At 41.2% G+C, this 13,258-nt stretch overlaps 1 protein-coding gene across 1 annotated transcript in view; it reads right to left on the bottom strand.

Moving 5' to 3' along the window:
• col5a2a (collagen, type V, alpha 2a) overlaps positions 1-13,039 on the bottom strand; it is a 34,357-nt gene extending 21,318 nt beyond the window's left edge. Inside the window, exon 1 of the mRNA XM_083903164.1 lies at positions 12,849-13,039. Coding sequence (XP_083759290.1) covers positions 12,849-12,939 — 91 coding nt within the window. The 5' untranslated portion in view covers positions 12,940-13,039. The remainder of the gene's footprint in view (positions 1-12,848) is intronic.
• Positions 13,040-13,258: the final 219 nt, after the last annotated feature.

The raw sequence follows: 13,258 nt of genomic DNA, 5'->3' as shown, positions 1-13,258 counted from the left end.
AGAAATGATAGCTCACGACCACATTCGAAACCCCAATTCTTCTTCTGAGTAAGATGCCCCAGTTGAGATGGCCAATGCCGTGAGGAGCACACCCTGATTTCTCATCCAGATGCAGATGAGTTACAGCTGCTGAGAGGCAGGAGGCTCCGCAGCAGCTGCAACTTTACCCTTCAAGACCCTCGGTGTCCTGGTCAAACAACGGTCTTCTTCCCCCTGTAGAGGACATTTACCTACACTGATAATACTGTCCCTAAAACCAACTGCTCCACTAACATCACATATCAACTAAATAACTCATTACTGTCTTGCTATGGTATATAGTTTCTGTTCAATGTCCTGAGGCGTGGAGGATTTTGCTTTTCCAATGTCGATGCGGCTCAAAATCTAAAAAAGAACACGCTTCCAGTTTTAACACGTTGCCGCCAAACAAAAGCTCGGTTTTATCTCGGGGGGGGGGGGGGGGGGGGGGCAGGCGATGTAGAACTCTCAGGCCAGGAAAGTTGAAATGAATAAGTGTCTCGCTGATTGCACATCGAGGCCTTTCCAGCAGCAACAGACCCCGTCTCTAATGGCTCTTCCTTTAAAAGAGGCAACCACAGTTATGAGTTGTTCCCATCACATGTTCGGCACTGGGAGGACTGTGGTCCACCACCACTGTCCACCCTCCAACCTCTCTCTCCTACTCTCCTCTACTTTCTTTTGCCTTGGATTTGATATATCTCCTTGGTGGCTTTATACAAACCTGCAAAAATACCAATCAAATATTGGGTCTTGTTGTAAAATTTAAGTAGGTTCAAACCCTCTCTTGGTGGCGACTCTTACCTCAGGGCCGCAGGGAGTTGTCTGCTATGCATACCTTCTCGCTTTACCCTGAAGATAAACTTCCATTAAAGGTCCAGTGAGTTAATTTATGGTGAGACTACAGGGAACACACCAGAAAATGTGTAATTTGTCTGTTTGGACAGTCAGTTTTCACTATGATTTGTCCTTTTCGGGCTACTGTAGAGACATGGCGGTGCAAGATGGTGGCCTCTGTAAAGCCAGGCTCTTGCCTCAAGTCCATATTAAAGGCTTAGTCTTATGAAAACCAAACTATTCTTTTTATTTTGCGCACTTACTGATCTATGTGCTCATGCATCACAAATATTAACCCGTTTTCTATTGAAATCTATTGCAAATTTCAAGGATATTTTCCAACATTTAACTTAAAATATCTACTTTTGAGGAGTAGATTTGGGGGTTTGTTCAATAAAATAAGCAGAATGTGGTACACAAAAGTGCTAAGGAGAACCACCTTATAAGGTTCTTCGGCTTGTCCTCATAGGAGAACACTTTTTGGAGGGTTCTAACGTCATGCGTTATTTGGTAAATCTGTTTCCATTGCACTTATTCACATTTAAATTCATCAATATACAGTTTTTTCCCACTTTCCTCAATGTTGAACCCTTTCAATTCAGTTTTTTTATATGCAAAAATGTTTTAATTGAAACACACAAATAACAGTAACTAAAAAGGGTTCTTCTGCATCTTCACACCAACGTGTGAGAGTAACAGTGATGCTGCAGGACAGATGGTTAAATGTTCTAAACATTAATATTATTCTGCTATTTAGAGAGTTAAAAAACACAAGCTGTTGCACTGAAAGTGTGACCACAACATTAATGTCAAAGGTTGGCCTTTGCCTGAAGCTCTGACTGAGGTCAGGATCAGGGCAGTTTTTCTGTTCAGGCATGAATCCAGAGTCCACCCACTGTTTCAGCACTTGAACCATGTTTCAGTGTCTTCTTGAGGATTTTTTTCATCTGGTTTCTGTTTTTGACTCAAATCTGAGCCTTTTTTTCAGATAATCTAGAAACCACATAAATTATTTTGGTTTCTTTCTTTTTTTTTTTTCTTCCCCCGTCTGCTTTTCTGCATCACATATGGTGAAGAAATATGTCTGTGAAAAGGCAAGAAATGTTACCGCTCGTGCAGTAGATGTCATCTCTGTTACTGCGTGAACGTGAACCCGGATATTTTAGCAGAAGTTAACTCTTGTGCACATACTTTAAACTGTCCAAAGACATCCACTGCAAAACATATACATGGTGTTGTGGAAATTTCTCTGCTGCTGGTGAACAATGAAATAGTACAAATACAAATACCTTAACCACTGTTTTTTTCATATTCTCTCAAGATATGCGAACAAACAAATATTACATTCAGGCGCTTAATGTACAAAAGACGAAATGGCTCACATTAATCATTCCAGTTTACCCCGAGCAGAGCGTTAATGTATACAAGGGCTCGGCGCTCCCCGGTGTTTTACATCAACTGAGCACACAGCCAGATGTGAAAGATAAACTGTGATTCTGTTCACAGGCAAACTGAGAGAGGAACGCACGGTGTGTTCTCGCTGCGCGATCAAAACATAGAACTGAAGTAGGGTACGATATAAAAGTTAGAGGAGACAGAGTAGAATGGCATTGCCGTTTAAATACTACATCTTCTGCAGTTAGTAAAAATGTAATTTAAATTTAAAAACTATTAATAAAGCGTTTAGGGTTAGGGGTTAGGGTTATATATAAAAAGCATGTATAGATTAGAGTTGAAACAACAACAATAACTATTTTGATAAAATCATGAGTTGCAGCTTTAGTATAGATTGTATGATGTTTATGATGAAATCCCACATGCTGCTATGCCATGTGATTTTTACGTAAAGAGTTATAAGTTTGAAGTTTGATGTTTTCCTAGAGCCTAAGGATGCATTTATTCATTTATTTCACTAGACACTTGGTGGAAGCACGGTAAACAAACACAAACAGATGCATCACACGGTACCCTAAAAGTATTCAGCCCAAAACTAAGGTTTTAACCAACAATCCACATTAAAAAAAAACAAAAAAAAACACCACATGCCGACCAGTGAAAGACCAAATGATGGGATGCACATGATAGTCCATTGTCATTCCTAAGGTAGGGAGGGGACTCAGAGTTGTTTTATGAGGTGTCCAGTGTTGGTGAGGAGAAAAAAACCCAAAGGCAAAGGGGATTTATTGCCTCCACATTTTGTCTGACCTCAGTCGCTGCAGCACTCTCTCTCTCTCTCTCTCTCTCTCTTTAAAGCAGATGGCTGCCTGAGGCTCTATCTCTCTCTCTTTCTTTTTGTTTCACATCATCTTGTGTTTTCTCATATCTTCATCCAAGCTCTTCCATCCTTCAGTCTTACTTTGGACTTCTCGCTCCTCCCTTTCTTCTCTTTTCCTCTACATTTGTGTGTGTACTTCCCTCTCAACCCCCCCCCCCCTCCACTTTAATACAGTCATTATGTCTGTGCCTCCATTTTGTTATTCTAAAAGCTCGGAGAAACGATGCAGCTGTTTGGCCACGACACGACAGCATGCATGAACCATCCTCTGCACATGAGGATGGTTCCCATAAACATTTACATTTTACTTGGACTGCACATTGACACTATTTATATTTGCATTTGGTCAAAGAGTTCTGACTAGATCACATGTTTACACCATAGATACACCCCCCTTAACTTAACTCGATGTTGTTTTAATCATTCCTCAATGTTCCCTAACCTCTTTCTGAAATGGGGTTTGAGAGTAAGTAAGTGGATTAAGGGCCCGATGCCATCGCAGCCCTTGCAACAGTTTTCCAATGCGTAAAATTGCTTCTCAGTTCAAGCTGCTGGAAGACGTGCTTGTTTGAAAGTAAAACATGATGCGATTTTCACAGAAAATGCGATTTTCACAGCAGTGTGCACAAAGCGCAGTATTATGCTTTTGTTCGCAGTGATTGAATCAGTAAAGAAAACACAATCCAGTATCATCTTTTTTTTAAATGGAAACCATGACTAAATTCCTGGTGAACTCCATCAACTGTTCTGGTTTTATTAGATACTTTTATCTATTTTTACACAACTGAAAACACTTAGCAGCTTCTCTTTCGGGCAGGTACAAAGCAAAAAGGGATTTTTTTTGGAGACAAAACAGAACAGATGATGTATATCTGACCTGTAGCCAGTATCAGCTGTGCTTAATCCTGCTTAGATAACTGACCATAGCTAAGAAACTGTGGGGGGCCCCTTCATTCCTGTGGTGACATCCCCCCGAGGGGACACTCAGAATTTATCACTTTCCCTTTATTGCTAAATAAAGCCCCTGTTTCTTGCAGCCAAATGCTGGCAACAGAGGTGACCAGGTCAAATGTGAAAATGATCAAAGACACACACCTGGTATACACTTTACTGCAGCACAGATCCACTGTGAAGAGCATCTCCATTACATAATGTGTCCACTAGGGAGCGCTGTGACTTGTTTGTTTGTGTTTATGTTTTTTGGAAACACAGCAGCAAGGATGAATCTATTTCATATTGTTGCTCAATTAAAAACCAAGATCAGTATCAGTTAAAAGTCCAGTCCAGGCTCTAAACAAGTTAAGATACAACTAAAAGCAGAGGAATAAACCATACAATCATGCAAATTACTGTGTTTACAGAGTCTACAGGAGCTGTGTGGTCAACACTGACAGTCTAAATTGACACCATATTTGAATAATTTCTTTTTTTGGACTTTAACCTCCAACATCCTCCAAAATATTTCATCCAATTCAGATAGACTAAAATGTATTTTATTTATTGATTTAAGTAGAAATACGCACATACTGCTATTTCTATATCATTAAGAGTCAATGAATCACAAAACACTGTTTTTTGTGCTATAAATGTTGCATATAAACTCCCTCACAAGCAGACTCAGTTTCTTTTTAATATAATTTAATTACGCATACAAAAACACACACACACACACATAGAGAAGTCCTTTTATCAGAGAAGTGGAGCCTGGCTAATGTATTGTATACTCATATCGCCCTCTAACAAACATCTGTGTATTGATATTTACATAACCCATGCAGAGAGATATACCTTGTTTAGTCTAGAAATAGTGGCAATTACACGAATACATTGTTCAGTTTTTTTGAGGTATCAAGAGCCAGAGCTGGGACTTGGAAGCACACGGTCACTGCAGCGATGGCTGCCAGCGCGGGTTCACAATGAAAAGCAGATGTTAGACACTTTTAGCAATAAAAAGATCACCCTTCTAAATTCTATGCCTGCTTAATATTGCAAGAATACCGTATGTTCATCAGGATATTTGACATTTATCCACGGCTCAGTCCCACACCAAAGCCCATAGAGAAATTCTGTGATTTTACATCAAGGCACACACAGGAGTTGTCGATGCACTGATTCCTCCCTCAGTAAGTTCAAATGTGTTATTTTGTGATTATAGTGTTTGAACTCTTTTGTTAGGAATTGCTCAAGAGACAAAAAATGAGCAAACATGGCAGCAGTAGACCAGCAACTCCCATGTCCATGTGAGCTAAAAAAAATTCTGCTTTATTTCTATGGACTTTGGTGCAGGAGAAGAGAATTTAGCAGTTACTTTCCTGGATGAAAATGCAAATATCTCATAGGACAACACGTATAGAATTCCTGTATTGACTGACTCAAGGCACTTTTTGAACTGTGCATTCTCACAGTGTCATCAGCAGGGGGTGATTTCTTGGCAGGTCAGTTTCAGTTTGTTTGCTTGTCGCTCCTCCCTTCTATCAGCAACAGCTGCATACTTTATTCAACATGTCATCAGCAGCTGCCTGTGTATGTGTGTGTGTGTGTGTGTGAGCCTCAGAAATGTCCTCCCAAAGGCAGATTTGGGGCTTCAATTCTATCAAATCAACAACAGATGACCCAATTCCCATCCTTACGAAAATGAAAAAGGCAAAGTTAACATGTTTCTATATTTTGTACACAAAGAGCTGTCAATGCTGTGACTCTGGCAACAGCTTACATACTTATTTTATTTTAGTCTATCACAGTATTTTATTCGTTGAAGGCAAAAGGCAAAGCAACAGGAAGTCATATTTTATTTAAATGTTGTGATCGCTCTTCTTCTTCTTCTTCTTCGTCTGATCTTTTTTTTTTTTTGAACGAAAAGCAACCGCAGCTAAAAACATTGTCGAACTTTCGGAGGAAATTCCTGCTCGACATGACTTCCTGTGCTGGATTCGGACCAATCTGTTGTCATTTAGAGACTCAGAGGTACTTTCCCCCTCGCAGACATGTAACAAACTGCCCTGTGGGCTTCCCTCATTTTTCTGCTTTTTCCCACTGTCACCACTCAGTTTAACCCTCCTGCCTCGACTCCTCTCTGTCCTTCTCCTCCTCCTCCTTTCTCTCACATCCCTGTCTTCTTCCTGCCTTTCATGACTCAAATCTTTACTGTTTTAATCCAGATTACACTTAGACACTAATTAGAATGCCACAAACTGTGTATAAATGTCCATACACCACAGAAAAACCAGGTTTCTTTACGGAATTAAATGGTGGCTTTTTGCTTTCATTAGTGTACATTCACAACAGTTCAAAGTACTCGGATTTGAAGTCACGCATATGGGCGACATATTAAACCACATAAAAGAGGAGCGGTTTTCAGTAAGGCTAAAGACCCGGCTGAGTAAAGGCTTCCATCGACTTCAATTCAAAACTAAATCATCCGAGTTGCTGCAGCTCGTCTTGGACGCCGCTCCGTCGCAGTAGCAGTTTCACCCATTTGGTGAAATCATCGCGGGGTTGAATGGTAGCTATTAATCACCGGGCAGAGCTACAAGCAGACATTTCCACATCTCCTCGGTCTCTGACTCAATGTGAGAAGCGTCTGTTCGGGGACACTTTGGTCAGCGGGTATAAAGGGCAGCACTGTGTTCCAGTAGTGCATCCTTCTTTGTACTGAATAGACTTTCTTTCCTACACTGGATGCATTTATGAAAAACCACAATGAGCAATGGCATTCTGATGCAACAGATTTTAAAGGTCTAGTGTGTAATATTTGTGGGGGGAGGGTGGTTTATGAACAGAAAATGATGCAATTTTTTAAATATGTTCCCTAAATGTATTGATTTTCACCTAAATATTAATAATTTCGGTGTTTTCTTTACCATAGAATGGCCCTAGGGAAGAATGTCATCTGTTAATGAGTAGAGAGAGGCTAGAGATGTTACATACTGGTCCTTTAATAAAATGTTTTTGGATTCTAAAATCTAATCCAATTGTCCAATTGCGATTGTAAATGACATTTCAAGAAACATCGGCGCCTCTGATGAGATCTGGCAGTGTTGCACACCAAAGATGCCAGTAACTGTTTGTACCGCTGGATCGTTCGCTACGAAGCATAATATTTTCCCCCTCTTTTGAACACGAGTCTCTTAGTAAACATCCGTGTTTGTACAGGGCTACGTGACTAATTTTGTCACTGCTTTAAAACTTTATCCCAATTAACAGATATGCAAATACCACCAATTATTTGTACAAGAGCAAAACTTCCTCCTGGCAATCTAAGTCCATCAGCTGTCCAACAAGCTGTTAAAGGCCTAAACATAATCTCGGACCACATCGCTAACCCTCGTCACCCACCAACACCCGTGTAACTCCCACTCATTCACCCGCACATGTTGTACGCATACGACCGAGCTGCAAACGTAGAATTTGGGGCTGGACCGCAACCTGCAATTATGGCCGACAGTCACCATAATGTGGTGCTCGAACGTAAGCGCTAGGAGCAGTGTTTGAACGTCTGACTGACAGTGTTATCCCGTTTGTTAACCGAGGCTTTTTATGAGGTAATATGACCCCTTACAATGCTAAATGTACAAATATTGGACACACAATAATCAATTAGTAAATACTGAATTACTTCATGTTTCATCTCTTTGTCAGTTACGTAAAAATAGTATTCTGCTTCCTGTTTACACCGACACACGCTGATTGACACATAGCTAACGCGCTTGTCTGGACACAGATCAGAAAAAAGTGCTGTTTTTCAGATAAAAACCTTGTAGGTATGGATGTGGCCTCAGTCTCTGGGATTTTGACAATAAATCTAGATGAGCGTTTTCCAGCGTCACACAACACAACAGCCAGAACTCCTTAACCCTTTAAGGTGCTACTCAACCATTTGGTCGACCACACTTTAAGTCACGATATCTCATTGAAAAATGCATCAAGCTGAACTCACTAACACTAAATGTGACTTGTTCTGAATGTTGTACATTATGAATTATGCAAACCAGGTTTATTATGAACAGACGTCTCAACCGTTTGGTAGAGGCCTGTATCTGAAATACTGTAGGGTCTAATTTCACGTTATTGTTATGATAAATATAATACAAAAATGCGTTTGCTTTTTTATTGGTGCGTACCTTAAAGGGTTAAACCTCTCTTAAATACCAAATACGCTCATTAGGGGAACGCTAAAGACGTGTGTACACATCTCTTCTTATGACACTCGCGTGTAATTACTGACAATGAAGCAGCAGAAGGTTAATCTAATTTACTAAACTATTACCTGACCCAAAACACTTCACCGCAGGTAGAAAAAGATTCCCAGATGGTGACGTTTTACTCCTCGTAAAAAAAAAAAAATGGAAGATTGAAAGGAATTATAACACTCTTTGAAAATTGTCACCAGGGGAGAGAGACACACAGAGACAGAACATGAACCAAGCGAGTGCCATATTACACTCAGACCTGCCAACCTGCGGAGAGCTGCCGAGGGCAAAAGTCATCCAGATCTCCTGGAAACAACCACAGGCAGCTGTTTAAACACTTACTGCTGAGGCTAAACTCCGCTGCCCGAGCGACGGCTTACTTCTCAGAAACAGTAACATGACAGTCATGGATTTTTTTTCCTGGCATTCAAAGATGGAAAATATTACTTTCCTTTTTTTTTTTAAATTGTCGAGTGATATAGTGTACGTCTGCATCAGATAACTACGAACTATCATTACCTTAATGGAAGATGGTTTGATTTCAGCAATTTGATACTGCTGGTGGAGAAGAGGGAGGCCTTCAACAGAGAGGGGGGTCAAAGGTGAGGGTACAGATTATGTCAGTCAAGCTTAAAGAAAACACTGGTGGATCCTACATTTCCCATAATACAACGACAAATAGCACCACTTGCCCCCCCAACATCGCCAGGTCGGAATGCTGACTATACAAATCTGAAAAAATAGTTTTTTTTGTTAGCCATCTTTGAAAAGTACAGAAGAGTTTAAGGGCCAGAGGAAAACAAATTCTCAATTAATCGCAGAATTCTGAATTGAATCACATAACTCTGACTTTAATTCCATAACTCTGACTTTTATCACAGAATTCTCACTGTAATCTCAGGAATTCTCACTGTAATCTCAAGAATTCTGACTTACATCACTGAATTCTGACTTTAATCTCAGGAATTCTGACTTTAAGCACATAAATTTGACTTTAGTCTAAGGAATTCTGACTTTAATCACATAATTATGAATTTCGTCTCAGAATTCTGACTTTCAGTCTCAGAATTCTGACTTTAATCACTGAATTCTGACTTTCATCTCAGGAATTCTGACTTTAATTTCATAATTCTGACTTTCACCTCAGAATTCATGGAGAAGCGGGAATGAAGTCTGATTGAGAAAAATGCAACTTGTGGTCAACCAGATCAGTGTTTCACAGAAATCTTCCATTTCAGACACACAGTTAGCGATGTAGCTTCATCCATGCTACGCTGCATTGTTTACATCCCACCTTCCACTAACCCAGTAGGCTGAGTCGCTCCTCCAGGCAGTAAATAGACATTCATTCATTCAGGCATTCATTCAATCACAGCCAGTCATGCCACTGCAGTTAACCTATCTATCTGATGATATCATGTCACATGGAACCTAGTGGTGGACAGACTTGTGGACACAGTTTGACTCAGAGCAGAATTGGGACAATAACAGCACTCTGCTGAAAACCCAGCCCTTTCTGTGTTTACGTCGCCCTGTCATCCTCCCACATGGACAGGATGACAGAATCACAGGGGACACTGGTGACTAGGTGCCAATCAGGCAGTGGGAAAACCTTACAGGAGGAGCCATAATTGCACGGCTTTTGAACAAATAGTTCCTTTAACTTGAACCTGTGGAGGTGTTCAGTGTAAAGATAAAGCACCACGTGATCTAGTCACATTATCCAAGTGCCAGTTCCAATTATCTGTAATGCTAACACTTTTTTTTTTTTTTAGAGAAAAAAACATTTTCCAAACACTGCCAAAGCAACTATTTTAACATCTGGAAGTCATCCCCTCATCCCACGCCTCCATTTGCTGACTGCAATAATTTGGTTTATAAGAAGTTCCCATGGAGCAGAGCAGTCCTCACAAACACGAGCTGCTTCAAACTCCTATCAGCTCCAAGTTTTGTGCCACACTCACACTATAGCCTATCTGACAATCAATAAAACAGTCGTCCTCCATTTTGAGACGATGTACAATCCCTGCAGCGCAGCCCCTCTAAGCTCTGGGAGAAAAGAGGCGTGTAATCAAGTCATAGCTCAAAAATGCAGCATGTGTTTCCAATCAAAGCCATCTGTGGACCTGGTCGAATTCACATGTTTGTACATCTCGGCTTTGCTAGAAAACAGCACTTTATGCAGCGTGAGTGATGTGGCAACAACAACTGGAAGCAATTTGGAGGACGGACGGACAGAGTGACCTCATGTAGATTTGGAGTGGATTTCGGAATAGGAGATTTCTTTTTCTCTCCCCGTTGTGGGAGAACGCTTTCGAGTTGATTAACAGCTTTTGGCCGCGATGGCTATCGCAAAAAAACCTGGGGAACACGGGACAGAATGTAAAACAAAAAAGTCAGCCACTGGTTTCACAAAGACAGAGTGTTTGGTTTCTTTCATATAAGGCGCTAAGTGGCATCTTTGAAGATGTTTTATGGCTATGTCAGCATCTGGGGGGAAAAACGCTTAAATCTCTCTCTCTATAGCACACAGCCCTTTTTTTTCCTGTTATTTGAGTCAGTTCTCTGTTGCTGTTTCTTTTCCATGTTCATATCCCTAAAATGCGTAATCTGAACACCTCTGCTACTCCTAATACACTCCAGGTTGCACCGTTGTATGAGGTCACAATTTCCATCTAAGTCTGCTCCTTGATCTCACTTCTTCCAACGTTTCTTCGTCTTTTCTGCAAAAAAGCAAACTCGCTGCACATGTGCGGACATATGGCTTTCATCGGGGGGGGGGCGCCGTAAAAGTGCATTGAGTTTGGATTTTGCAGCATTTACTTTAAACATGTTTTCGGTCTTAAGGCCCCCGCATATTTGGTTTTCAAGTTGCACCAAAGGCGGGGCCCCTGCTTTGAAAATCTGTCCAAAAACCTTTTTGTGATTTCTATTGTAAGAAGCATGGGTCTGCTAACAATATATCTCGTATATTTGAGGTTGCAAATTCCGATATAAAACTAGTAATGTGTGAGGCTAATACTTCTAGTTGAATGATTCTAATAGAATAGGCTTTTAGGGGGTAGTTTTAGATGTGCACAGCTCTTCTTGCAGCACAGCTACGCTAATTGCTACAACAAACCGCACAGTCGCCTGCACATCAAAAACCATTCCATACAAACGTAGCTGCACCCACACACACTCACACAGACTCACACACACACGTACGTTGTCTTTGAAAGGCTGCATGGTGAACCACATTTTCCCTTCAGCTACAAAAACCCCACCAACTTTCCACCGTTTTTTTATTATTGGTCGAAACCGCCGCCGTTCCTTGGAACGAAGCCTGCGCTGTTTCACGTGAACAAATATGGACACAGAGAAAGAGAGAGAGAGAGGGAGAGTTCCTCTACTCCTGCTATACTTCAAACAAATGGATTCACGGCCTTCCATCCTGGTCATGTCAGAACAGAACAAAGTTTACATTACGTAGATCGTGGTATCTTGTTTCATGGTCATGTGCTTCCCTGCTCCTTAAATGGCAATAATTGGTGTTAAATCATGTTTATTCAGCACAGTTTAAGTGTGCATTAAGACATGTTTTGGACTTCACTCACCACAGGGTGGCGCTATGTCTGGTCCCTGTACAAATTAATTGAACATTAATGATTTAATAAAACTATCCAGGGGGAATGACACAGCTTAAAGTAATAAACAATACTGTCTGTGCTGAATGCCAAACTGCATCAGGGGCCCCATCAAATGAACTTTCCAGAGCTCAGTGAGGTCCATTACTTCATACACACACACACAGTCCCAGTAATGACGACACAGGGCATCAAATTCTCCAGTTGGGGGGAAAAAAAACTACGGAGGAAGCACAGTTCAAGTAAAACAAGAGCACACTCAGGTGTTCCAGCTGTTTCCAGGAGTTTCCAACCTGAAGACACGAAACAGCATCTCTGCTTCTCATGTCTCCTCACTTTTGCCATGAGTTAATTTGCCTGTGTTCCCTCAGCGGCGCGCGAGGCCAGCGCTGAAATGATTTCTGCAGATGTACGATGTAGTGGAAATGGAGGGGAGATGGAAACGGGTTGGGGGGGGTGGGTGGGTGGTTTTAGGTTTTTGTTTAACTCATAATGAATGTTCCAAAGTGGTGAGGTGATGCTGGGGTACACATTTCCATCGCCCTGATGGTGACATCACTTGTGCCATCACTGCCATGACAGATGCAGGACAGTCTCCCAACCACACAGGATAATCCACAGTAAATCTGTGCTCGTTCTCATGTTCTCAATCATCACCATATTGAACAATTCCCAATCCAACAACAAGACCAAACAATGTAGGAAAAGAAGCTCATCTCACTTATCTAACTCTTCTCAGAGAGGAGCACATGTGTAAAAAAACTCCAAATTACTGAGCAGAAAACAAAGTCCAACATCTTCCCAGTTTGCACCGACACCGATAAAAGCAGTATTGTTTGAAAAGTTTGAAGGTCAGCCAACACGAGACAAGACGCACACAAAAACAAAGAGCTGATCACTTACCACTGGTCGCGTCTTGACATGTTACAATCAAAACCTGAGCCACGGACACCACCAGAAAAAGGAAAGTCCTTAAACGCACAAAGCTCATCATGTCTATAAGAAAGACATGGGCTTTTCCCTGTGTGCAAAGAAAAAGAAAAAAGGGGGGGAAAAATAAAAAAATGCCAAGGTTATCACTGCACCACCATGAATACAAGAGTGCCTCTCCTTGTAAGCAGCAAGCAGACCCAGCCCAGACTGTGTGAGTGCTGCCGTTTTTTTTGGTGTAGTTACAGCTTTAAATGAGAAGAATGCTGGCGGGCCTAATTTTCCTCCCCCTTTTTTTTTTGTCAGCCCTCTCCCTTAACCATCCTCTCACAGGCTTTTGTGGCTGTGGGAGAACTACACCCATGTTCACAAGTTCGCATACT

The sequence above is a fragment of the Microchirus variegatus genome, assembly GCF_963457635.1.
Source record: "Microchirus variegatus genome assembly, chromosome: 16".
Lineage (NCBI taxonomy): Eukaryota > Metazoa > Chordata > Actinopteri > Pleuronectiformes > Soleidae > Microchirus > Microchirus variegatus.
The sequence above is the reverse complement of the archived record's forward strand: the minus strand, read 5'-3'. Positions and strand labels throughout refer to the sequence as shown.